This window comes from Zeus faber, assembly GCF_960531495.2.
Source record: "Zeus faber genome assembly, chromosome: 5".
NCBI lineage: Eukaryota > Metazoa > Chordata > Actinopteri > Zeiformes > Zeidae > Zeus > Zeus faber.
The window spans coordinates 8,078,619-8,106,468 of NC_137192.1; the positions used below are offsets into that span (position 1 = coordinate 8,078,619).

Sequence of the window (27,850 nt, forward strand, 5' to 3'; positions counted from 1 at the left end):
TCCTTGCACTTAGTGCCTTGATGCCGTTGTTGCAGTTAATTGCCGATAGAGGGCGAAAACGACCACACAGTGTCATTGATGCGGGTGGTGTGTTCAATTATACTAGATCAGGGGTCGGGAACCTTTTTGGCTGGGAGAGCCATAAAAGCCAAATATTTCTAAATGTATTTCCTTGTGAGCCATAGAATATTTGATAAAATTGAATGCAACTTAATGCTTGCATTTTTTTAAGTAAGGCATACATTTTTAACGTATAACACATCTCTGAGTACTTAAAAAAGCGCTATATATCATACATTTCTCTTTATTCTTCTTAATAATATTGTTGTTATACTGTAGCTAACCAATAATAAATGAAATACTTTTTACCATTAATGCGACTTGTGGTGCTGCATGGTTTTGCTGGTGCCCTTGTAGTCTGCTTCATACATAGTGAGGCTAAGCTTCAAGCAGGCGTTTAGGCTTCATCAGTTAAACGTGAGCGTAGCTTGCTCCTTATGTTTCTCAGATGCCAGAAAGACTGCTCACATGCGTATGTAGAGCCAAACAGGGTCAATACGGCAATACTCACGCTGCATTGTGTGGTGTGTGACGGGAAGCTCGTTCCAAGTTTTAAGAATCAGCTGGTTTCAGGTTGAAGTTCAAGTTCAAGTTCAAGTTCAAGTTCAAGTGATTATTTGTCACATACATATTGAAGTTTTTTCCATTTCCAATGTTTATCTGTCTTACAGAGGGGATCGGCGCACAGGCTCGTAAGCAGCCCAGCAGTGGAAGGCCATTCCTCCTGCGCCCAAGAGGATCATTATTATCCACAATTATTATAATAATCCTCAGTGATATATATAATTGTGGCCTGCGTGACGCATATTGAAATGAACAATAAAACTCTCAACGTGTCGGCACACCACGGCCAGAAAGACTCCCTCTCTAAACCCTCACCTGTGGGCAGAGACTCCCACAAGTGGCGCCTGAGCAGAGACCCGGGAGGGGCAGGGCGCCGAGTAAAAGGCGCCCCGGAGTCTTTCTGTGGTCCAAAGCAGGTGCTTGACTACTCGAGTATTGTGATAATAAGTGTGTCTTTCAGCCGATGTGGATACATAATTTAAATGAAAGTAATGTGTCCCTGGTGCTACACTAACTAAATGTGACATACGCAGTTAGATTGGACGTAGCCTACTGTTTGGTGTTCCCTGTTTGAATCTGTCTCATTCGGTTTGTTCCGTGTCATTCACCTCTCAACAGTCACTTAGAGGCACAGCAGGCCCACGAACAACCCCCCCATGGAAATTTTGTGTGTGGGCCAAAAATTTCATTTGGTGTTCATTAATTGATGCCAGAATGATTTTCTTCAATAACCACAGAGAATATGATCAGGATGTAACATCAGTAAGGACCCCCACCAAAAACCTGCAGAACATTGTCGTCTGACCAGTGATGGACATTTGTAACTGGTCCCCGGGCGTCGCTGCATGCTGCCCCCTGCTCCTGGCGGCCCCCCCGGAGGAAGCACAAGCCAGGAAGGATTAAAAGAAGAGGACTCATTTCACCGGCCTTTGAAGCGTGTATGTGTGTGTGTTGGTTGCCATCACCGCATGACTGTATGTGTTGTGGTGTGTGTGACAAATAAAGATTCTTCTTCTTCTATTATTATAACTGTAATATTGGTTTTTGTTGAGCCAACGTTCCAAGAACCAGCACCACGACCACAAGCAGCATTTAGAAATCCTCTCTAAAAGAGTGTTGTTTTTTAAACTTTAACTAATATGTTATTGTTCTTAAAAGTGATGTTCTTTGGCAGGTTTGTCACACAGTGAACAGAGTTATTTAAGTCTTGTTGAATTAATGAATTTTTATGAATGATCTTGGGAAGAGGAGAAGAGAAATAAACAGAAAATGTGCTGTCGGCGTACTGTCCGCGTAGTGTTTGCGTGCTGTCCTCAGATTGTCCGCGTACTGTGCTTGTATCATTTAAGAACCTTTATTTGTCACATGCATATATATATATATATATATACACACACATGCACATGCTTTTTGGGGTGGTGGCCAGTGAAATGTAGCCTCCGCATTTCTCCCATCCCGTCCTTGTAGTGTCGTCGTACTGTTGTCAGACTGTGGTCGTACCTTTGGTCTTACTGTCCACCTTTCGTCCTCAAATGTCCTCAAATGTCCTCGTACTGTCCTCGTACTGTCCGCATACAGTCCGCATACTGTCCACGTACTGTCCGCATACAGTCCCTGTACTGTCCGCGTACTGTCTGCATACAGTCCTCCTATGGGCTGCGTATGGTCGTGTACTGTCCTTGTACTGTCGCCGTACTGTCCTCATACTGTCCGCATACTGTCCTTGTACTGTCTTTGTACTGTCCATGTACTGTCCTCATACTGTCCTCATACTATCCGCGTACTGTCCTCATACAGTCCTCCTACTGTCCGCGTCCTGTCATGTAATGTCCTCGTACAGTCCTCATACTGTCCAAGTACTGTCCATGTACTGTCTTCGTACTGTCCGCATACTGTCAGTGTACTGTCCTTGTACTGTCATACTTTCCACGTACCATCCTTGTGCTGTCCTCCTACCGTCCTTGTACCATCCTCCTACTGTCCACATACTGTCTTCATACTGTCCACGTACTATCCTCGTACTGTCCACATACTATCCTCGAACTGTCCTCAAATGTCCTCGTACTATCCACAAATGTCCTCGTCCTGTCCGTGTACTATCCTCTTACTGTCTGCCTACTGTCCTCATTATGTCCTTGACTGTCCTCGTACTATTCTCATATTGTCCTTGTTCTGTCCACGTAATGTCCTCGTACTGTACTCAAATGTCCTCGTACTGTACTCAAATGTCCTCGTACAATCCTCTTACTGTCCTTGTACTATCCTCGTACTATCTTCGTACTGTCCTTGTACTGTCCTCAAATGTTGTACTGTCCGCGAACTGTCCGTGTACTGTCCTCGTACTGTCCTCATACCTTATGCGCGAACTGTCCTCACACCGTCCTCATTCCGTCCTCGTACCGTCCACATACCGTCCACATACCGTCGTCGTACTTTTGCTGTACTGTCATCGTCTGTTGGTGTACCATCCTTGACCGTCCTCGTAGTGTCGTCGTACTGTTGTCATACTGTAGTCATACTGTGGTCTTACTGTCCACGTACTGCCCTCAAATGTCCTCAAATGCCCTCGTACTGTCCTCATACTATCCACGAATAGTCCGCATACTGTCCACGTACTGTCCGCATACAGTCCACATACTGTCTGCGTACTGTCCTCGTACTGTCCGCATACTGTCCTTGTACTGTCTTTGTACTGTCCACATACTGTCCTCGTACTGTCCGCGTACTGTCCACATACAGTCCTCCTACTGTCTGCGTACTGTCATGTACTCCCCTTGTACTGTCCTCATACTGTCCTAGTACTGTCTGTGTACTGTCTTCATACTGTCCACGTACTGTCAGTGTACCGTCCTTGTACTGTTGTCCTACTTTTCACATACCATCCTCATGCTGTCCTCCTACCATCCTTGTACCGTCCTCGTACTGTATACATACCGTCCTCGTACGGTCCGTGTACTGTCCTTGTACTGTCCTCGTACTCTCCGTGGACTGCCCGCGTACTGTTCGCATACGGTCCTCCTTCTGCCCGCGTACTGTCATGTACTGTCCTCGTACTGTCTGCATACTATCGTCATACTGTCCTCAAATGTCCTTGTACTGTCCAGAAATGTCCTCGCACCGTCCGCGTTCTATCCTCTTACTGTCTGCCTACTGTCCTCGTTATGTCCTCGACTGTCCTTGTTCTGTCCACGTACTGTCCTTGTACTGTCCTCAAATGTCCTCGTACAATCCTCTTACTGTCCTTGTACTATCCTCGTACTATCCTTGTACTGTCCTTGTACTGTCCTCAAATGTCCTTGTACTGTCTGGGAACTGTCCGTGTAATGTCCACGTACTATCCTCGTACATAATGCACAAACTGTCCTCACACCGTCCTCATTCCGTCCTCGTACCGTACGCGTACCGTCCACATATCGTAGTCGTACTTTTGCCGTACTGTCGTCGGCTGTCGGTGTACCATCCTTGTACCGTCCTCGTACCGTCCTCATACCGTCCTTGTACTTTCCATGTACTATCCGCGTACTGTCCGCATACTGTCCTCGTACTGTCCTCGTATGGTCCGTGTATTGTCCTTGTACTGTCCTCGTACGATCTTCGTGCTGTCCGCGTACTGTCTGCGCACTCTCCTTGTATTGTCAGCGTACGGTCCTCATACTGTCCGCGTACGGTCCTCGTACAGTCCCTGTATTGTCCTTGCACTGTATGCGTACTGCCCTCGAACTGTCCGCGTATTGTCCTCGTAATGTCTTTGGACTGTCCTCCTACTGCCCACGTACTGACTTTGTACAGTCCACGTACATTTCTAGTACTGTTCTCGTACTGCCCGCGTACTGTCCCTGTACTGTCCTCATACTGTCTGCTACTGTTCACACACTGTCCACATACTGTCCTATGACTGTCCTCGTATTGTCCTCGTACAGTTCTCGATTGTCCTTGTACTGTGCTCGTACTGGCCTCATACCGTCCTCATACTGTCCGCGTATGGTCTTGTACTGTCCACGTACTGTCCTCGTACAGTCCTTCCACTGAGCTCGTACTGTCAGCGTACTGTTCTCGACTGTCCTCATACCCCTCGTGAACTGTCCTTGTACTGTCCGCTTTCTGTCCTTGTACTGTCCGATTACTGACTTTGTATTGTCCGCATACTGTTTTTGGACTGTCCTCCTACTGTCCGCGTACTGACTTTGTACTGTCCACGTACTGTCCTCATACTGTCCGTGTACCGTCCTCGTACTGTCCTTGTACCGTCTGCCTACTGTCCTCGTACTATCCTCGTACTGTCTTCGTACTGCCCGCGTACTGTCCGCGTACTGTCCTCGACTGTCCTCGTACCCTCCACGGACTGTCCTCATACTGACTGTGTACTGTCCTCATACTGTCCACGTACCATCCGTGTACCGTCCTTGTACTGTCATCATAATTTCCACATACCATCCTTGTGCTGTCCTCCTACCGTCCTTGTACCATCCTCGTACTGTCCATGTACCGTCCTCGTATGGTCCCTGTACAGTCCTTGTACTGTCTTTGTACTGTCCTCGTACTCTCCGTAGACTGTCCTCTTACTGTCTGCGCACTGTTCGCGTACTGTCCGCATACTGTCCTTGTACTGTCCTTGTACAGTCCGTATACTGTCCTTGTACTGTCCTCATACAGTCCAGGAACTGTCCTCGTACTGTCCTCAAATGTCCTTGTCCTTTCACGGTACTGTCCTTGTACTTTCCGCCTACTGTCTGCGTACTGCCTTGGTACTGTCCACGTACTGTCCTCGTACTGTCCTTGTACTGTCTTTGTGCTGTCCATGTATTGTCCTTGTACTGTCCTCGTACTTTGCTCATACTGTCCGTGTACTGTCCTTGACTGTCCTCGTACCCGATGTACCTAATTGTCCTCTGTCTTTGTGCTGTCCACGTACTGTCCTGACAATGTGCTCTTTCTGTCCGTGTACTGTCCTTGTACTGTCCTTGTACTGTCGTACACTCCTGTACGTGTACCATCCTCGTGCCGTACTCATACCATCATGGTATTGTCCTTGTACCGTCTGCTTACCATCCTCGACTCTCCTCATACTCTCCGCGGACTGTCCTTGTACTGTCTTTGTACCGTCCTCGACTGTCCTCATACTCTCCGCGGACTGTCCTCGTACTGTCTGCGTACTGTTCGCGTACTGCCCACGTACTGTCCTTGTACAGTCTTTGTGCTATCCTCTTATTGTCCTCGTACTGACTGCGTACTGTTAACGTACTGTCCTCCTACTGTCTTTGTGCTGTCCTCGCACTGTCCTCGCATAGTCCTCGTATTGTCCTCACACTGTGCTTGTACTGTCCACACACTGTCCTCGTACTGTCCTCACACTGTGCTCGTACTGTCCTCGACTGTCCTCGTACCCTCCACGTACAGTCCTCGTACTGACTGCGTACTGTTTGCGTACTGTTTGCGTACTATCCGTGTACTGTCCTCGTACTGTCCTCATACTGTCCATGTACTGTCCTAGTACTGTTCTCGTACTGTCTGCAGATGCATAGCCAACGAGGAACGTATATCGGGCTATACAGTGGTTCTTTTCAATCTTTCCTCCACAATAACTACTATGTCTGCACCTGACGCAACATGCTGGTTTTTTCCCTCTGACAATGCAATATTTGGCACACAAGTCCAACCATCTTCATTCCCCATTGAGGACACCTTCGATTCTCCCAGGTGCACCTTTGAGTGACGCAGCTATAGGGTGTTTCTTTGACATTTCATTTGGCAATATTTTACATTTAACATTAAGCTAAGTACATACAGTAGTTAATGATCTCTTTATACAAAATGTGACTTAATATTTACTTTGACATTTAACTACATTAAATATGCAGTAACATTTTTCATTAGCTATATGGTTTGACAAATCCCACGCTTTTGGCATGAGACAGGTGCTTTCGGGCCAGTCCCATCATGCTCCTGTGCTGCCCAAACAATTCTCATGCCAAATAGCGAGAGTCTACATTACAAAACTGCTCCAGATTAAACATATTGAGACGTATTAGACATATGAGACTTTTGATTGGCTACCTACGTATCTTTAAAAAGAAAACCACTCGGGATTCAATCAAAACCTTTCCGTTTTTCGTGCATGACCAAGATGGTAATCCTAATTAGTGGTGCAACCTCAACCACCGAGCGGCAGACATGGTTGGGGTCCCTTTGGAACCGGGACGTTTAGAATATCTTGTGGTTTAAGTTTGATCCACATCGATCTATATTTGGAGCAGGAATTAATGAGAAAACCGTTGCAAATTTACCGGAAGTGGCAGAACGTTGGCGTACAGTGATTAGTTTGTGGAGCGGGGGGCATCATCATCCAATTTGTTATTATGCGGCATTCGCCTCCGGCAAGGTGCTCGGTGTAGACTCCATTGGTGTGTGGTGGTTGCTTTGAGCAGGATTTCTGCTTGTTCAAGATGACAGATAGCTGGAGCAGATGCTGCCTTCAAGGAAACTCGGAAAATTGTAACTCATTTTAGTAGTAATGCTAACACAAACTGATGCTACGTTTCATGGGAACTTGACAATTTGTAATTGGTGTCAATACGAAGTGATGGTGTGTTTAACGGGAGCTCGGAAAACTAAAATTTGTATCTAACACAACGAGCCTGGACCTATTGCTTCCTGCAGCTATATTTTAATTTAGGATTGCTCGCCGTTTTCAACAAGTGAACAGAACATTCTCTGAAAGCTGTAAAACGCAAAGTATTGTTGCCACAAACCAGCTAACCTAACAAGCAAACCATATAAAACCCCTGTAGCCTGCTTCACATAGAATGTGTATCAGAGCCTCTCCCTAGAGGCCTTCGAACAAACTGTGACTGAGTTTTGCGTCTCAAAATTCTGTATGTAAGGGAAACAACGGGAGAGCTTGTTTTTTCCAGTACAACAGTGAGTGGTTTGATCAGCCTGACATCTACCATGTTCAATGAATTAGAGTTTATGGTGACATCCAAGGTTAACATTAACAATGTCATTATTGTATATACGTGACTTATTCACTGAGTTTTAAGTCCAGTTCCAATAAAAAACTTGATGAGATGACATTTTTCAACACATCTCGGAGCCTCGATCAATGCAAAAATTTCAGTCACATTTTCACGTGTGGAATCCGACTTTCAATGGGAATGAATGGACTTCCCGTTTGTTCTTGTTATTTGTTGTATTATGTGTGAAGCAGGCTTTAGAATTTTACAATACACCGGTGTCATTTTAACATCCCATTTAATCCAGGGTTAGAAATTGACATTTTAATGTAATTTAATTTAATTGATTTAACTGGCAAAAGCCTTGTGTTAAGGAATATAAGGCGACATGGATGGATTTAATTCACTTGGGCTGACGGCCAAAATAAATAACCATAAATTGCAATACCGTTTTTCATGCCTTTTTTTTTTTAAACACATATTATATCATCAGTCAATTTAAGATAAGGTTTGAACATATTTGACTTAATAACAAGGACAACATTTTTTAAGAATTGAAAAAAAAACAACAAAACAAAACACAGTAATGTGCCTATTTACCACATCAACATTAAGTAAATGTTCACTTTATAGCGACTGCAGAAGACTGGAGGCACTTTGCAAAGAACACTTCAGTAAAAGATCCGGCTCAAACAAATGAAATAATAGCATTTCGATAGAATTTAATTTATTATTTGAGAACATCATTTCGAAAACACAGTGTTTTATTTAACATTAAATAATAAGGCTCAGTTCAACAGTCTATTCAGTGTTGGTGAACAACTCTCTCAATCGTGCATGCAAACTCCAAAATCATTTCCTAAAGACGCAGTGTGTAATTATTAAAAACATTATTATGATTCAAAACAGTAAAAGTTCTCAACAGATACCTTGGCACGAAAATCCTTCCAAAATCAAAAACCAAATGAAACAACTATCTTTTTGTTCTAATTCTGCCCACAAAACACAAGCCTTTTTTTTGTGACAAATGTAAAAATAACAAATTAGGAAATATAAGTTTCTTTCATCATTATTATTCCACATTTACTCATATTGACCTCACTAAGATGTGTTCACGAAGGTCAGAAATGAGCGATTTTAGTTGTTTTTTTTGCCTAAATATAAAGACAAAATCCAGCGCTACTGACGAGATCAACAACGAGTGCCCAGCGCCCTCTAGTGGAGATAATAGAAATACGTTGGCGTTCCACAAACTACTAAAGTTGAAAATATCTCGTAATATTTATTATTATTATTATTATTGTTATTATTATTATTATTATTATTATACTGATACGTTAATGACACTGAGCCAGTAGCATTTTAGGTTCGTGCCGCAGGGTCAAGCTGAGGGATGATAATGTATCAGCCCCAAAAATAACTGACTAATAATCAATCACACAAGTTGTTTTGTCTCCTTTGCTTTTGCAGACGCCGAGCAAGACGGACGGAGAAGTCCTTCTTTCCTTCTGTCCTTCTGTCCTTCTGTCGCTCTGTCCTTCTGTCCTTCTGTCGCTCTGTCCTTCTGTCCTTCTGTCCTTCTGTCGCTCTGTCCTTCTGTCCTTCTGTCCTTCTGTCCTTCTGTCGCTCTGTCCTTCTGTCCTTCTGTCGCTCTGTCCTTCTGTCCTTCTGTCGCTCTGTCCTTCTGTCGCTCTGTCCTTCTGTCCTTCTGTTCTTCTGTCCTTCTGTCCTTCTGTCGCTCTGTCCTTCTGTCCTTCTGTCCTTCTGTCGCTCTGTCCTTCTGTCCTTCTGTCCTTCTGTCGCTCTGTCCTTCTGTCCTTCTGTCCTTCTGTCCTTCTGTCGCTCTGTCCTTCTGTCGCTCTGTTCTTCTGTCGCTCTGGGCGGAGAGGCTGGGCGCGGTCACGTGGCCCTGATGGAACGCGTCGGGGCATGTCGGCTCGGGCTGCAGACGCAGCTAGCCTAGCTAGCCTAGCCAGCCACGGGCCAGCCAAGTTCAATCATGCCACGTTGGATTGGTCCTTTGGAATGGCGGGGTAACGCCGTTCCGAGACAACCCATGGCAACGACTGGATTTGCGGCGGACGACTAAGGTAGGCTGGGCCAGGCCGAGCTAGCCACAGGAGCTGAGGATATGCACCGCGGCGGGCTAATTAGCTTAGCTTAGCGCTAGCGTGCAGCATCAGCACCAGCCACACTGCTTTAGTGCTGGTGCAGCAGTTTGTTATCCCGCCCCGCGCCGCTAAATCTGCAGTAATGTAGCTGTAAACTTGCTAAAAAGTAAACCTGTTCATTAGAAGGACAGGCGGTGTATCGCGTTATTCAGCGGTGCCTCTTCACCGGATGAAAGTCTAAATGCGAGATCATTTAGTTCTGTTCTGTACTACTGCAGAGCTTGTCTTTGACTTGGTTTTTCCATTTAAAAACCCACGTGTGTTGAGGAGAACAGTGACGTTGAGGTGGAAAACAAAGCAACACTGATGCAGAAACAGTTTCCAACGAATTGCTGACAGATACTGGTTGGAATGTTTCACCCGCATTCAGAGACAAGTTTATTTGTACTGCACAATACATTTTCATAATCAATGGAAATTCAAAGCGCTTTACATAAGGCGCAAAATTCATATAAAATACACATAAAACACACAAAAGTGCAAATCTCAGCCCAGATGAAAAATGACAGTCCTACACACTCAAACATGCCGGGACTCAAATAGGTAAACAAACTCAGTTTTATTAACTATTCAAGTGTAGGAAGGCGATTCAACTTCAGAAAGGGCAAAGATCCAGTATTAGGATAACACGCCGACCTTGACGTCAAACACTACTATGATCAGATTATGCCCATAATCTTACTCAATAATACGACCCTTTAAGAATGTGTCATGCGGGCAAACCATTCAGAATGTAACGTAGATAGATTGAAAATGAATTGTGTGAAGGAATTGTTAGATGAGTTCAAGATTCAAGATTCAACATATACATACTGTACGTTCATACATATATGCAGTGAAATGTCTTTGCAACGCACCCAGAGATTCACATTGCTTGCGTTCACCAGAACAGGTGTGCTGTTTTTTTTTTGTTTTAACCTCTGGAACATAATTTATAAGAGTTTATATCACACCATCACTCGATGCTTTGCTGCTGAGAAACTTACCACTCTGCTGCAGCTTCTCACTTGGGCATGAATGGTGTCCGATGGGGCAAAGGTCCGTTTCCAAAACAGGAAACATCCCATCCGTCTGAGTGAATGTTCACGGCGATACCACTTTTTATTTTGCATTACTTTTTGCGATTTGAAAAGCGTAACATCGGTTCCAGCTCCGGTTGCCTTCATTCTATGGGAAAGATGTTCTCACTAGATTATGAGTTTCCAATTTTGGAAAAGGAGATTTACCTTTTTTTTTTGATTTTAATGTTTGCCCCATTGGACTGCATTAAAGCACAGTGAAACCTGCAGCAGAGTGCTACGTTTCTCAATTGTAAAGTGTTGAGTGAGTTTGTGCTCTCAACAATGCTGAAATTTACACATTTCATCATTTTCTATTACATCTGGTTATGGATTACTGTCTGGATGATCTCATGGCTAGGAATCCGTTATCAACTTTTTGTAAATTTGATGTAGAAGTCAAGGTTGTTTTTTTTACCTTTTTTTTTACGATCAAAATAGGTGTCCGCCGTCTTCCTTTTCTTCCTCAATGTTGGGGGCGGGGTACTATTTGATGGGGGCATAGTTATTAATCAGCGAGCCCACTCTAAATGGCTGTCGCATCCTCCGCTCCTGCTGCTCCACTGCAGTCTGCCTTCACACTCCTACTCCTTTACAAGCCAATAGTCCCATTTCTAATGGACTTATGCTTTAATAGAAGCTGTGAAGCGCTGGTGTGACTGTCCTGGTTAGAAGGCAGGCCGGCCGGCGAGTGGAATGGAGTGAGGTCCTTCTTCATGTATATTTTTATAAATACATTTATAATCTTTATACGCTATACTGGTCGTATGAATGCAGCGTACTTCAACAAATTGTAGAAAACAGATACAGCTCTTAATTGCGGCGTGGCTGCTAAATAGTTCATGGTTTGCCCAGCAGAGCGTTGTCCAGGTGCAGAGTTTCAGCCTCTAGGTCCGAGAGCAGATCTCTGGCCACTGTGCGACAATGCACCCAATAAGAGAGACATCACGAGGGAGTTGTGCTCCAAATTCGGACAATGTGGATATGTCGGATTAGCGCCCTGGGATCAATAATTATCGCATGACATTATTCTCTTTCTCTCTCTCTCTCTCTCTCTCTCTCTCTCTTTTTTTTGACTTTCGACCTTTACACCACTACATTTCAGAGAAATTGTTTTTACTTTTTACTTTACTACATTTCTAATATGTTTGTGTTTTTTATTGTTTTTTTTTTAACAGTGGCATGACATTTTTTGGAAATTATAATCAGGATATGCATGAGTACTTATGGGCAGGAAAAAAATAGATGAAGCACTTAAAGGGTCTGTAACATCAGGATAGACTAGATGACTTTTACTTTCAACACTTTAAGTACATGTAAGAGCCAGTGCGGATCTGCTTTTACACAAGTGGAAAATCAATGTGGTGCTTTCACTGTAACTACAGTCACTCTGTGCCAGGGTATTACTGAATTAACTTAAGTAAAAAGTCTGAGTGCTTCTTCGACCACTGTTTATATTCCACCTGTGATCTCACCGCGGTCACTGTGGGCTGTAACTCAGCACCCCCAGGTCACATCCTGGGCGCGCGCACACACACACACACTCTCCATCCCAATGGTGCAGTGAGTGAACACCCTGACACATGAGCTTGTGTCACGACAGCTCTGTTTGCACATTTTCCTTCCTCCCTGGAGGATGGCCTCGCCAGGCAACGCTGCTCCCGCTCCTCCTGACTACTTGCTTTATCAGCTGAACCTCAGCGAGGCTTGTCCACTCGCCTGTGTTTTTGCTTGCTTGTTTGTTTTGTTTGTTTCTGTTCTGCCCGCCCTTTGATAGATGTTTGTCTGCTCCTTGCAGCTCGTGCCATGGCAGCCGGTGTGAGCCTGCTGAGCGAGCAGTCGTACTGCAGCAGAGAGATCAGCGTGGACATGGAGACAGGTAGGACAGCTCGGGTTCTGCCTGGAAAAAGACTTTACTTGTGAACTTGTGAAGCGCTGACCAACTGGGAAGATTAAACTTGTGTATTTCCAGAGGAAATTACAAAATAATGTTGCTTGGCTTGTGTGTGTGTGTGTGTGTGTGTGTGTGTGTGTGTGTGTGTGTGTGTGTGTGTGTGTGTGTGTGTGTGTGTGTGTGTGTGTGTGTGTGTGTGTGTGTGTGTGTGTGTGTGTGTGTGTGCAATATTTAGGTAGGTTGATTATGGAGGTTTGCGATAGATCGATTTTACATCCTAAATACTTAATCTACCATGATGCAGGAGCATTGAATCTAGGAGTTGGTAGCAAATAATCTTTCTAAAACCACCATTCTTTTTTATTTACTACAGTATTGGTTAATGGTAGGGATGTCAAGCCTCCCTATCTCCCTATAGAAAGAGCCGAGCTAGCAGACTCCGAATAGTCGAATATTCGCATTGAACAGCCAAATCTGATTTGGTATTATGATGCTGTGATATGAGTAGAAATAGGAAAAAAAAAAAAAAAAAAGGTCAGATTAGAGAAGAATGTACAGAGCGGACTCGGACATGGAGTAGTCATGAAATGTTTGTCTCTTTTCAGTGAGCCAGATGATCTGGCTCACTGAAAAGAGACGGCTCTTATAGCTCACAAGCATTTCTTTTGTCTATGAAAGTGTAGAAATATTTTGTTTATTATTATTCTGCTACAAAAAAAACATTATTTTTAATGATTTGATGTTACTGAACTCAAAGGTACTTATTCAGAAACAAGTATTTTTGTTTACAAATCAATTCACAAACACTCAATAGTCTAACAATGGCATAGCCGTCAGTGCTGGGGAAAAAACAAAACATGATCGAATCGTGACCTTAAAATTGAAAGTCAAATTGAATCGTGGATTTAGAGAACTGTGACACCCATAGTTAATAGTCATGGACCTTGCCTTCAATGAATACCTTGCTTAATCAAACTGTATCATATGTCAAGTCTATTTGCAATGATATCGTTGCTAATTGATCTTTATCTTTGTTTGGTTTTGCATGGTAGTATGGCAACGTAGGTGAACGTCCAGGTCATCTGAGGGATATTTTTCATTGTTTTGTGTGGCAGCCGTAAATTCAGTTTGTTTTACTGTTTGTATTCTGGTGTGGTGATACCCTCTCTTATCCCCAATTCACCCCACAAACGTCATGTCAGCACGTCTCGCGTATGTCGATTCGTCCATTCACACAGTCCGTCTTCATTACATCTACGACACGCTACTGAAAGCAGCACTCTCCTGACTTTCTATCACTGAAACTACAAATTGTGGAATGTATCAACCTTTAAAGGGTAAGTGAACCTTTGGTTTCGTTTTCAACCTTGGCTTTTAATTTCATTCGCATTTAGAGTCATTTGTTTCTTAACGTAGTTGGATTTGTTTGTTTCATGTAGTTTAGAGTTCATTGTTTATATTTCACACAGCAGCTTCAGCCTCATATTTAACACGTTTTATTGCTGGAATAAGTAATCTGTATATACACATTGTGGCTATTAACAGGAGGAATGCGGTGCCGGTTCTTCTCCGGGGGTCCGAAGGAGAAGGAAGGGGGTTCATCCTATTAACCAGAGGAGGATGCAAGGAGATTTTCACAATGTGTATATATGTGTATATTGATCTGTTCCTGTAATAAAGTGTTTTCTGATTATTTGTTATTGGTCATTTGTGGTTTGATTATTAAATGAAGAAAAACATGCAATGGATACATTCTTGTACATTTGATTTAAAACATATTAATAGCTTAATAGCTTATAAATAAATTGACAGATTTCTCTACTACAAAAATCTATTGCTTGACAAGTCAGTTTGACTACAGTAGAGCCCACGCGTAGTGATTCCAAGCAGTAATGAGACACTCCCCCTTCCACTGTCCTCTGTATTGCCTCTGTATTACAGTATACCAGACCAATAAAGTCTATAAAACTACTTCCCAAGTATGAAGTAAAATCTAAAGTCAAGTAAAGATATGACGAGGGCTCTGCCTGGGCGTTTTCCTGCTAGAATGATAATATTTTCTTTACATAATTGATGTTGAATTTGTTGTGGGGGGGGGTAGTTTAACAATTCAGTAATCCACGTTAGGATCGGCGGCGATTTTCATATATATGGTTGATGCATACCATGCTTGGTAATAAAATATTTTCACTAAATACATTTTTTGAATGGACCTCTATGGGAATTTACATTCCAGTTTACGCGTGCAGCCCGGAAAATAAGGGCCTGAGGCGTTAAAAAAACCCACGATGTGTAGTTGCGCACCTGAGCCGATATGAATTGCAAAATTAACATGGCAGCGTATCTCAAGCGTTGACGTTTTTTGGTGTGAATTTGGGGTCGGATGAACACAAGGATAAACCTTAAGGAGACAATAGTGTCTGTTCCCATTTTGGCTTTGAACTGAGTCAGTGCTGTTTGTCTCTGAACAGCTCCGTGGACTCTAGCTTTCACCATGTTCCTCTTAATCAGATCTTACCTGAATGTTTCCCCTTTGTTATCCTGACGATTACAAAAGCAATTTCGTTGAGGATATCTCAAATAAATCATGCAATATATGAACTTGCCAACATAACAAGAATATGATTGTTAAATATATTTTTTAGCTAAATTGGACTAAAAAAACAGCATTTCAATGTATAGTACAGTATTGTGTTATTGCTTTAATAATTTGTAGGTGTAAATGTAATCTATTTCTAGTTTTATTTTAGTTTTTTGTTTTTTTACAAGATCTTTCTCCTTGAATGAAAATTACATCTATGTGTTAATGTCACATCAAGGCGCTCTTGGCATTATATAAACCACTCGGCTATTGCTGTCATGTGGAAGAGCAGGAGCAAATTAAATAGAAATCTGTTATTTTCTGCTCATTGTGTGCAGGCGGTGTAGAAGGCACTCTAAGCAGCCCCATGTGTGGTGCCCTTTAGATAAGACGAGGTCATTTTTCCATAACAAGCTGATCAACTGTGTGTGTGTCTGTCTGTCTGTCTGTCTGTCCACCTCCCTCCCTCTGACACCTCCGTACGTGGTTGTCATGGAAACACATCAAATGCTGCGGCTGAATTAATAGATTCTATTGGCCTTGCTTGTGCCAGTGGGCAATTGTTCTGCGGTGACTCACCACGAGTGCAGGAGAGCCACCGAACCCGCCGCACTCTTACCGTCAGTAGACATGGAGAGCCACCACAGCGAAACAGTCGTGCAAACTTCCACACGCCTGCAGTTTGAGCAGAGCCCAGGTGGCCGGTAGACTCTAAGGATGCAGCGGCCGGGCCGGCACTCTCTGGCCGGGGAAGCCACGGGTGGTGGCGGTGATGTCAGGTGGCAGGAGCGCAGGCACTCTGCCGCGGACATCCTTCTGAAGGTCCTGCGGCGGAGGAGCTCAGCCCTGCAGCGGCTCTCCTCCTCTCACAGGGTCATGGTGGCCGTCGCCGCCTCCTGGGCGCAGGCCAAGCCCAGAGCATGTAACCGCCACTCACCCCTGAGAATGACTGTGTTCCTAATATGGATTGAGAGCGATGACTGGCGACGATGACTAAAAGTGTCTTTTCTTTTTCTTTCTGCCTTTGGTTCTTTCTGCCTTTCTTTCTGTCTGCCTTTCTCTCTGCCTTTCAGCCAACACACGGGTCCCCACAGCGAAGTACACCAAGATGGGGGAGACGCTGCGGCACGTCATCCCCGGCCACATGCAGTGTTCCATGGCGTGCGGGGGCCGAGCCTGTAAATACGAGAACCCCTCTCGCTGGAGCGACGAGGAGCAAGCCATCAAGGGACTGTACTCGTCCTGGTGAGTCCCAACACTACAGCTCTACATCGCACGTCTTCAATTTCTATAACATTGAAAGCTTGAAAGAAAGGCTTCTCCTCCCAATCACTGTAATCACTTTACAAAACTTAATCAAGCATGTTTTTTCTGGTTAGAATGCTTGCACTTTAATCCACATGCAATGTTTTCCATCACAGGATCACAGAAAACTTGCTGGCTATGGCAAGGCCCTCGACTGAAATTATAGAGAAATATAATATAATTGAACAATTCCAAAGGTACTGTACTCTGCACATTTTGCGAGATTATTTTTTTCTGTGATTTTCTTCCTTTGATTCATTTGATGCTTTACCAAGATTTCTACAAGCACTTGAGTGAATGATTCAGTGTAGCCCCCTGTGTCGAATGAAGTGCTGTGAGCAGGAGGGATGTGCAAAAAAGTAGTCATCTAGTCCAATTTAATTTGTCTTTTTTTCCCCTAGAAATGAATCTGTAGCTACATATTAAGTGCCTTGTTTGTGTTCTCAAATTCCGTGCAGCAAAAGGACATCGGAGGCGGAACGTAAGCCTGGGCGAGCGTGCATAGAAAATAATGTCATGCGGCAAATGCGGTCTCCCTGTTACAGATGTGCAGGATTTATTATTTACAAGTTAAGTATTTACGCAAAAATATCTAGTTTTTCCTAAATGAAGGCCTCGTCCATGTCTATGGGTATTTTTTAAACGTAGTATTTTCTCTGTGTTTTGGCCTCCCATCCACAGCAAAATGGCGTTTCTGGTCAGTGAAAACGAAGCTTTTGAAAAACTCCTTCCAGGGTGCCGATTTTTCAAAACTCAGTTTTCTTTTTATTCGTGTGGACCTGTAACACTGAGGTTTTGCCAGACGATGACATCATCACCTCGATTTACACATGCACAATTGTTATTTCACACATTGAGCTTGCACCAGAAACATACAAACCATGGCAGACCACCGGTGTGTTTACGTGTAGCTAGTACTGTTAGGCTTAATGTAGGGTGACTACATTTTAAAACCCCCAAACTGGGACCCAAGTACACCGCACCTTTATGCACGTGGACATTTTTAAAATTGAATTAGATGTGATTATTGTAATTGAATGAAACCAAAAAAAGTAATTGACGTCTGGTCACCGTAGTTTAATTAACATGTATACCAGTAGCGTTCAGCCGTGTGGACACGTATAAATACACTGCGCCCAATAGTTCTCAATCCACCTCTCCATCTGTGGTTCAAAGTACGCCATGCTGTGTTGTTGTATTCGCCGCCCAAGAAGTAGTCCATTAATACGCATGCTCCCAATTTATCGCCTCCCACTGGCCTGGCATGCTTATGTGAGCGTTTTCAGTCATTTTTGCGTTCTCATGTGGACAGAGATTTTCTAAAAACACCATTGGTGTGGACAGGAATTTATTTGAAAACTGAGGGGGAAAAAATATGTTTTGAAAAATACCCATATACACTACTCACAAAAAGTTAGGGATATTTGGCTTTCGGGTGAAATTTATGGAAAATGTAAAAAGTTCACGCTACAGTGATATTATATCATGAAAGTAGGGCATTTAAGTAGAAGCATGCAATGGTGATTTCCTCATCTCAAACAATTTATTGAAACAAAAGCCAACAACAGTGGTGGGTTTACCACAACAAAAAATGTCAATGTCTCAATAACTTGTCATGTGCCCTTGAGCATCAATAACAGCTTGACAACGACGTCTCATGCTGTTCACAAGTCGACTTATTGTCTGCTGAGGCCTGGCCCCCCCACTCATCTTGAAGGGTGGTCCTCAGGTCATTGAGGTTCTGGGGTAGAGAGTGACGAGCCTCTACACGGCCACTCAGCTGATCCCATAGGTTTTCTATGGGATTCAGGTCTGGAGAAAGTGCAGGCCACTCCATTTGAGGTGCCCCAGTCTCCAGCAGCCGTTCCCTAATGATGCGACCTCCATGAGCTGGAGCATTGTCGTCCATGAAGATGAAATGAGGCCTGTGTTGTTCATGCAGGGGCACAATGACTGGATTAATGATGTTATTCAGGTAGTATGGGCTTGTCACTGTACCATTCACAAAGTGTAGGGCAGCTCTGTATTGACTACACACACCTGCCCACACTGTAACACCACCACCACCAAAGGCTCGTCTGGTGACAACAGTGGCTGATGCATAGCGCTCTCCTTGACGTCTCCAACATCGCTGGCGGCCATCATTTCTGCTCAACGTGAATCGACTTTCATCAGAGAACAGCACTGAGGCCACTGGTCCCTCGTCCAGCATAAATGCTCCCTGGCCCCTGCAAGACGGGGTCTGACGTGACACTTGGGTGCCTCTCACCTCCCTTAAATGTGGCTGGAGTTGAGTGGCATTCATCATCCGGTTCTGTTCACAATGAAGCGCTCATCAGTGTGGGAAGTGGCCAAAGGACGTCCACTTCTATGCCTTTCTGTGACTCTTCCAGTCTCTGTATCTCTGTTGCAACCTGCTGATGACACTCTGTGACACTCTAAGCTCAGTGGCCACTTCCCTCTGAGAACATCCTGTTTGAAGCCTCACAATGGCGAGGTACTGTTGATCAGTTGTTAGGTGTCGTCTTGGTCTCATGATGTCAAAATGTGAACAGCATGATGAAGAGGACTGTTGAAATACCAATTCTAATTGAACCAGGAAATGTATTGGTCGATTCATGGATCAAACACCTGTTGTGAATTTTGCCGTTCAGCTCCTTGTTAGAGAACAGCAAGTTGTGTAAAAAGTACTGAAACATTGAACAGTTGGACATGTGCATTCAAAAGTTTAGAGAAGATCAAATTAAGTTCATCTGTAAAGGTTATAGTGCATTTTAGGTTCATCCTGAAATTTCACCCGAATGCCGAATATCCCTAACTTTTTGTGAGTAGTGTACAGTATGTGTGGATGAGGCCTATGACCCATAGCAACGGAAAGCAACTGGGAGACGTGCGTGATTGGGCACGGGACAGTGGGGACAAACTGTTTTTTTTGGAACAGGACAGAACTGGACAGTGGCTTGCCTCCATTGTTGTTTAAAATTTTAATTTCATACAAGTAGGAAAGAAACAAAAATAAATAATACTAAATTTGCATCCCTAGTACTCATTTTATTTTGAGCTAACCTTACGCCCAATATGGCGACCATGTCTGACAATATTACCCATAAATATACGGGGAGAATTGCGAACCCGATCGAAATTTCGATCGTTTTTCGATTTCGCCTCGGAATCGTGACACCCCTCATAATGATTCAATCCGATTCTGATGACATGGCTCACTATATGCTTGTATTATATTGACATTTAATACATGGGAATTTGTACCAACCTTCAGTATACCATCTGATGTGCAATACAAAATTATTTCACAGAACAAATTCAGTTTGGAAATTAACTTTTTATTAAAAAGTTAATTTGTTATAATGTGTTATTAAATATTTATTTGTTAAATCAAATTAAAGGTAGAAAGACATTATATATTTCAATAAATTTGTAGGGCTGCCCCCTGAAAGTCGACGAGTCAAATCATCAGTCGGAGACCTTTCAGTCAGTCGACTGATTGAAAAAAAACAAACAAGAAAAAAAACGACTGCGCAACTTGAAGAATCTCAGTGTGTGATACAATAACAGGATAAAACAGGTAGAAGTTTACAAAATGCACAGGGATAACGTTTCAATAGGGAATTATAAATAAGGGGAATCATAAATATATTTTTATATATGTGAATCGTAGTATTCGCTGTTTCCTGTGTCCGGACACAAACACAGCTCTCTGTGCGTCCCAATCACCGTGCCCTGTTCCTCCAAATAAAACAACTAAAAACAGTGTGGGGACGGGGCACGACTCGTAGACTTAAGATTCTTTTCTGGGCATAATACATGGAGAGGGGCTGATCGGGGAAAGAATCACGGAGAAAGTGTCCCCATTACGCACGGCTTCGTTCCATACGTACTTGATTCGCTCCATAAGGAGACGTAAAATAAAATAACCTACATCTAAAATATAAACACACTGTTCTGGTGTGCCGATCTCAGGCAACCCGATCGCAGGTAACCCAGCGCACGCATCATCGGTACTGTCAGAGAAGGAGACAGGTGCGCAAAATGCGCCCCAATCGCTGCCTCTCTGCGACCCCCCCTTGGGATGGCGCCATAGGCCGCTGCCTATTTTGCTTATACAGTAGGAAGCCCCACCCCCGCTGAAGAATAGTCAAATACTCGCATTGAACAGCATTGAATGTTCAACTTGATTCAGAATTGAAACAATTTAAGTGTATATGAGTATATTTGCCCGACTAAATATTAACATTTAGTCATGAGTTAACTTTTCGAGTTTGTTTTCCATACAGCTCAAATTAGCCTAAGTTTGTTGTTTGTTGTGTGATTTTTACAGGTTTTTTGTATATGCCACATGCAGATTAGTCACTTTTTAGTCTTTAGTCACTTAAAAAAACAAACAAACAAATACAACCTTTTGCGCATCCCTCAGCTCGTCAGCTTTTAAAATCGATATTTGTTTTAACCCCCGCGTGTTGGGACTTGTGCGAGCTGATGTGGCTGTGTTTCTTGTGTTCAGGTGCGACTTGAGGACGGTGATTAACCTGCAGCGCCCCGGGGAGCACGCCAGTTGCGGCAACTCCCTGGAGCCGGAGAGCGGCTTCACCTATCGACCCGAAGTCTTTATGGAGGCAGGAAGTGAGTGTATCTCTTTCTCTCTCTCTCTCTCTTTCTCTCTCTCTCTCTCTCTCTTTCTCTTTCTCTCTCTCTCTCTCTCTTTCTCTTTCTCTCTCTCTCTCTCTCCACCAAAAAGGTGGTCGAAAAAACCCCAAACCATGTTGACGTGCATCCAGACAATCTCGCCTGATGACATAGACATTGCAAAAATCACCAGCTTCAGTCTAGCTTCACAGATTAAAATTTTCCTTAAATATTGAGGCTTTTCTTAATGACAAAGTAGTTATTATTATTTCTTCTTCCTGTTGGATAGCCAGGGATTCGTCACATGTTCTATATAGCCTCCGTGTTTTCTTTTCCTTTTTTTTTCCACTCTGCATTCCTGTCCCTAATGAGCTCTCCTGAGACACTAGCAGCTTGAATAAGGTTTGTTTTTTGTTTGACACCCTAAAGCAGGGGTGCCAAACTCATTTTCACCCCAGGCCACATCAGCATTATGGTTGCCCTCAAAGGGCCGTTTGTAACTATTAGACTGTATAAATGTAACTACTCCTTAACATATTGTTAAAGAACTGTCACTGCATTTTATTTTATTTATTCAAAGGTACAAATATTGAAAATGCATTTACATAAATGTAAAAATATATGTAAGTACATTGCTCTGTGTTGTTATAATGTAAATCCCTTTAATTGATCAGGTTAAGAAACACAAATTACTCCATCGATCAAAGGTCAAACTTTTCAAGTGAATAACAAAGACAAATTTCATCAAACACAAGTTGTTACATCAACTTTGTTCCAAACCTTTTTGTCACAGTTAAGAGAGGCGGAACTATGGTACAACAAATAAGTGTGAGCTGCTAAGAACATGTGTGACAGATGTGGCATTTTTCAAAAACAAATGGCTGCAGACAGCCTTGCAGAGGGCATTAAATACATCCAACTGATGAGATATGGTTTTGATGACAGTAAACATTTGGCTGCATGAGCACATACACCTGTAAACACACTGAATACATTGCTACACATGCAAAGTACTATATGTAATTAAGTCAAAATAACAACAAGGGTTGTCTCAGTTCACAACTATATTAGTCGGTAGTTAGTCCCACCAACTTTTCCCAGGGTAATTTAGTTTTACTTACGGACCTCTCCACCGCATCAAAATTGTCCCTCCCCTCGTCGTCCCATGCATGGCAGCTACATCCAAGAGCTCCTCACTGACAGTGAAGTCTGCCGTCACGCCTCTTAAAAAAATGGAAAGATGTGCTGTATCCGTGTTGTCTGTGCTTTCATCAACAGCTAATGAAAAAGCCAGGTAACTGCGTGTGTCTTCGGCCAGCTGTGTTGTCAGATTGCCTGCTAGTTCCTTGACTTGGTCTGCGATGGTGTTTCTTGACAAACTGACATTTTTTAAAGTCTGTATCTGGTCGGGCCACACCTGCTCACATACCTTAAAAATGCACCCTCTGAAAAACACTTCTAGCCACAATAAAGCTAGCTTTCACTGCTGCATCATTTTTGGCTGTACCTTTTCTAAACATATTCTGCTGCGATTGCAGTCTGCCTTTTAATTCTTGGACAATTTGATGTTTTTCTTGGAGGCTGACGAGGAGGCTGACGTAAATTGTATTCCTTCATCACGACACTGCTGCGTAACACAGAAGACATACCGTTTTTTCTCCTTGAAGCACAAACATGTATTCGCTTTCCCATCTTTCCTTAAATCGCCTTCCCTCTGCATCAAGTTTTCTCTTGTTGGACGTTTTAGGATTATTTGTTGATCTTTTTCAACTCCATCCCTTGTTAGAAAACCTCTTTAGTTAAACGGTGATATGAAACTCGGCAATCTAGCGGCAGTATGCCGTCAATTCGCGGGTCACAAAATCGACATGCATTGTGGGAGATGTAGTTTATGGTCACTGTGCGCTGTAAAGCAGCATAGACTTTTATTTTAGACAATCATATGCCTTTTAAGCTGTCGTGGGCCACATAAAATGACATGGCGGGCTGGATTCGGCCGCGTGCCTTGAGTTTGACACGTGTCCTACAGTAAGCCCGCGGTGTAAACACGCCAGCGCCACCCCAACCTGCCTTTGCATTTCTACAAGGTTGTTTTAAACAAAGAAATTATGACTAGTCAAATTCTTTCTGATTTGCTTTACATTAATTTGTTTAGCAAAAGTCGTTTAAAACAACTTCACCTAACTTTTGGACTAGGTTATGGAGGTTTTTGAAGTAGTGCGGCAGAGGCGTCCTCATGTCATTTTGTGGCAATGTGTCGGGAGGTTATTTAAATTTGTAGTGCTTTGACTTAAATTGTCATCGTAAAAGACCTTGCTATTTTAATTCTATTCTAATTGCTTAGATGTGATTGAAGGTTATTTTGGTATGATCCATCCTGTGGCCCTGCTTTGAATTGTTTTATGTTTTTAATATTCCAGTCTACTTCTATAACTTTGAATGGAAGGACTACGGCGTGGCTTCCCTCACTACAATCCTGGACATGGTGAAAGTTATGTCGTTTGCCATCCAGGAGGGGAAAATGGCCGTCCACTGCCACGCCGGTCTTGGAAGAACAGGTTTGTTTCTGTGACCAGCAACCCACTAATTCCTACAGTTTACTAGTATTGGTTATACTGTAGGTCAGATAACATGCTAGAGTAGGTACTGACTATCATATAAACACACATTTACTGCTTTTTGGTACATGGAAGCATGTTATATACCTCTAATGAAGAAAGTGGATTATGTTGTTCATACTGTTTAGTAAAATGGATTTAATCATAAGACCGTATCAACAAACTAGTTGTGGCCAGGAAAAAAAGAAAAGAAAGTGACCGAAGACGAGGGTACACCCGGATGTTGAAAAATAAAATAAAATTAGTTTTGAATGGAATTCTGGGACTTGTAGTGTGATCCATAAAAACCTAATGATCATATGGATTAGCACTTTAAAGTTCATCATCATTCAAGAAAGTGGTGCCAGTGATTAAAATAAACAAATAAAGGAAAATCAGTTATTTGTACTTCAAAATAAAATGAACTTACTGTGTTACTGTGTTGCTGTTGGCCCATTCCCAGGGGTGCTGCTGGCCTGTTACCTAGTGTTCACATCGCGGATGAGCGCCGATCAGGCCATCCTGTTTGTGCGAGCCAAGAGGCCTAATTCCATCCAGACCCGGGGCCAGCTGCTGTGCGTCAGGGAGTTTGCTCAGTTCCTGGTGCCGCTCCGGAGCGTGTTCGCCTGCGCAGAGCCCAAGGCCCATGCCGTCACCCTGACGCAGTACCTGACGAGGCAGCGCCACCTGCTGCACGGCTATGAGGCACGCCAGATGAAGAACGTGCCAAAGATCGTCCAGCTGGCGTGCCGGCTCCTCCTGGACATTGCCGATGACCGTCAGGTGGAGGCCGAGCCTGCGAACGTCGCCGACCTGGCGGCCGAGGTGGAGAAGACCGTCTCCCAGCAGGCCCTGCAACTGTTGGGCAGGGAGATGAGAGGGAAAGGCATCCCCGTGCCTCCGCCCCCGTCGCCCTGTGCCGATCGGCCGGTCCCCACGGTACAGGCCCCGAGTCTTCACGATCAGCCGCTCATGAGCGACAACGACCTGGATCCCCTGTGGTGGCGGCAGCATGAGGAGAGCCCCCTCAAGTCGCTTCTCCACTGCAAGAGGAGCCTCAGCTACAGCGACTCCGCCCTGTGTATACTGGGACTCGGCAGAGAACGACAAGGAAGCAAACTGCAGGTCAACCACCTGATCAAGCGCTTCCTGTCCCACAGCAGCCTGACCTCCTGCAGGACCCATCGCGTCCCGCCCCAGGACATTCTCTCCAACGCTCGGGACTTGGGGCAGAAAACAGAGGTTCGCCAAGATGCCAGATCCCCCCTCATGCCAACACAGCAGCACAAGGGTCTGCACAATCCCTCCTTGTGTCTCTCTGCGCAGGGCAGGAAGGCATACAGCAGCGTAGCGTGTAGCGTGCCGGCCGCCGGGAGGAGCCCGGGAGCAGCAACGGGTGCAAGTGTAGGAAATGACACAGATTGGCCCAGCCAGATCCCCCTCATTACACTCCAATCAGAGCGCTCCCTCGAGGCCCGACGGCTTCTTGTGGCTAAAGCGCTGGCCATGGACCCGCCTGACGAGGATCTCGTTACCAAGCTGGCAACCTGGCAGGTAGGAAAAACCTGTAGTGTATTACATCGAACCTATTGGATTTTTTTGAACAAACCAACTGTTTACGAGACAGAATCGTCATGGAACCTTTAACCCACTCGATTGGAATTTATTTTTTTCCCCTTGGTCAAAAAATAGACCATTCCATTCATTTTTTTCCTTCTCTTTGTTCTCTTTCCACAGACGGAACTCAACTCCAGGGAGGGGGTGTGGGAGCGGCTGTGCAGCGAGCGAGATCCTCTGATTCTGTCCGCTCTGATGTGGTCTTGGCTGGAGCAGCTGAAGGACCCTGTCATCAGCGGCGAGGACGTCCGGGAGCTCGGCGAGAGGCACTACGAGGCGCACAACGCCCTCGACTCCCTGGAAAAGGTGACGCTAAACATTTTCCAAATCCAATTGTTTGACTGTTGGCTGACTCATTACACTCTAAACGGGGTTTCCTTGTGCTGTTCGCAGGGCCACAGGCTTACTCTCCTCTGCATCCTGGACTGTGCAGCACATCTTCTGGTTCTGCCCGAGGAGGTGGAGACAGCTTTTCTCAACCAGACGATAAAGGCCTTCACAAAGGTGAGTATTATTGTTATTATTGTTATTATTATTAGTATTATTATTATTATTATTATTATTATACAGCGCAAATTCTGTAAACTCTGCCACTTCGAGAAGTGCTTTTTGTAAAATGTTCCCTTTTCCTCGCACCCAGATTCCTGCCGACTCGGAGAGCAACCGCGCTTTGTACAAGACGCTGAAGGCGATCCTGAGGCCGATCCTGCACGAGATGCGACAGAAAGCTGCCGATGAGAGAGGAAGCTCCTGACCCCTGGCCCCCCACAAAAAAAAAAGAAACCCCGGGAAAGAAAGAGATCTGCCAACGAAAAAGTTCCCTTTCCAACATTTTGGGCATTATTTGTAAACGACGACTCTGTCGACTCCCGCCAACGACAGAGTGGAGCCGCGGGCGTGGTTATTTTTTGGAAGATAAAACATGATTAGCGCTTCTGTTTAAAGGATAGTGGAGACACGCCGACCACAGATATTTATTTATTTACTTATTTATTTATGTATTTATTTTTGTCACAAATTTGGCTTAGTGTGAGAGGCCCTGTTCAACCACACTCGAAACAACACTGAAATGTACCATTCTCTCGTTGGGACATATTTAAATTTCAATAAATCGTTTGTTGGAATTTATCATGTCAGCCAACGGTACACATGGCCGCTATTATGATACCATGCTATGGTACTACTCGGTGGCTACTGGTCAGACTGATCTGGCTCGTGTTTCATGCCATTTGAAATACCGAACACGTATACACTCCCTTATTCAAGGAAATAATTTTAAAAATGGCCCCACCCAAGTCTCTACTCTTCGCTTTTCGATAATATTTCTCAAGGGGGTTCAGGCGTTCCCTGTTTGCTTTGAGGTGCTCCTCACCGTAGACCTGTTGTTTCTGAACCAAGCACTGCTGTCCCGTGTGCGTTTGTGCCACGACGCTGCCTTTTGGAAGCATTTCCTTCTAAAAGTGTCCTGTTCTGCTGTTCTGTATGTGTTGCATCATCCATCACTGTCGTTATGCTACTGTAAGTTGGTCACATTTTGACCATCGAACAAGGGAAGGTAAAAGTCCCGCTTATTCGAACGTCATTTCCCATGCTGCCAAACTTATTTGGGAGGGGGATTTTTATTCTTTTGTTTTTTTGTTCTCTTAAACCAAAAGATATAACACTGTGCAAATGCTTCAACGTGTCTTATTTATTTAGATGTTTTAATTTCATAATTGAGCAATCCGTATGAAGACTTTAGGTGACAAAATGCAAGTTTTGCATAATTTTAGATGGCGTTCGAAGTTCTTATGAGAACAAAATGCAATGTTTTTTTTAAAGCCTAACTCTAGCTCCAGCAATTGTGTGTTCTTTTGTTTGTTTTAATAATGATCTGTGTACACACAAAGAACCCACATCCGACTGTGCTGATGTACTGAACATGAAACTTGAAGCTGCCTCTCCGCTCGGCCTCAGTCTTTACAAACTGCAGCTCGCTGCCGCCTGGACTCTGACCTCTGACCTCATCTCTTCTCCAGACACCAAGAAATGTAGACCTGCATTTAACCAGCGCAGGGGGAAACATGGGAGGGTTTTTTTTTTTCAGCAAACATTGTTATACAACTCAACTTATGAAATTAAACAAGCGTAACACCTTTTGTGCGGCTGTTCTTGTGTTTTTCTTTTCAAACAGACGTTCTCAGAGCTCTCGCCTTCTCGTTCTGTACCACGCTGACGACCTTCCATATGAATTCACTTTCAAATAAAACCCCAATAAAAATGTCTCGCAGCCGGGGGAAAAATAAAATAAAATAAGCCAGACATCTTTCTTGTTCCATCATGTAAGCATTGGAAATGTTACCAGTGAGGGTGACTCTTTTGAAATTTTCACCACTTTGCTCTTTCCTCCAAAATACCAATAATACAAGG

The 27,850-nt window shown here is 43.8% G+C and overlaps 1 protein-coding gene across 1 annotated transcript; it reads left to right on the top strand.

Moving 5' to 3' along the window:
- The first annotated feature begins 8,273 nt into the window (after window positions 1–8,273).
- ptpdc1a (protein tyrosine phosphatase domain containing 1a) lies at window positions 8,274–27,557 on the top strand. The gene is made up of 10 exons (XM_080001498.1): window positions 8,274–9,667; window positions 12,605–12,685; window positions 16,355–16,526; window positions 16,703–16,783; window positions 21,106–21,224; window positions 23,648–23,785; window positions 24,288–25,378; window positions 25,562–25,747; window positions 25,835–25,945; window positions 26,082–27,557. The coding sequence occupies exons 2-10, from the start codon at window positions 12,613–12,615 to the stop codon at window positions 26,193–26,195; spliced, it is 2,085 nt and encodes a 694-aa protein (XP_079857624.1). The 5' UTR covers window positions 8,274–9,667; window positions 12,605–12,612; the 3' UTR covers window positions 26,196–27,557.
- The last annotated feature ends 293 nt before the right edge of the window (window positions 27,558–27,850 follow it).

What these genes read in the sequence shown, in the direction of transcription:
- ptpdc1a (XM_080001498.1), top strand. Translation starts at nt 12,613, where the DNA reads ATGGCAGCCGGTGTGAGCCTGCTGAGCGAGCAGTCGTACTGCAGCAGA. An exon ending in CAGCGTGGACATGGAGACAG is followed by an intron (nt 12,686 to 16,354) that starts GTAGGACAGCTC and finishes TCTGCCTTTCAG; the next exon opens with CCAACACACGGGTCCCCACA. An exon ending in AGTCTTTATGGAGGCAGGAA is followed by an intron (nt 21,225 to 23,647) that starts GTGAGTGTATCT and finishes TTAATATTCCAG; the next exon opens with TCTACTTCTATAACTTTGAA.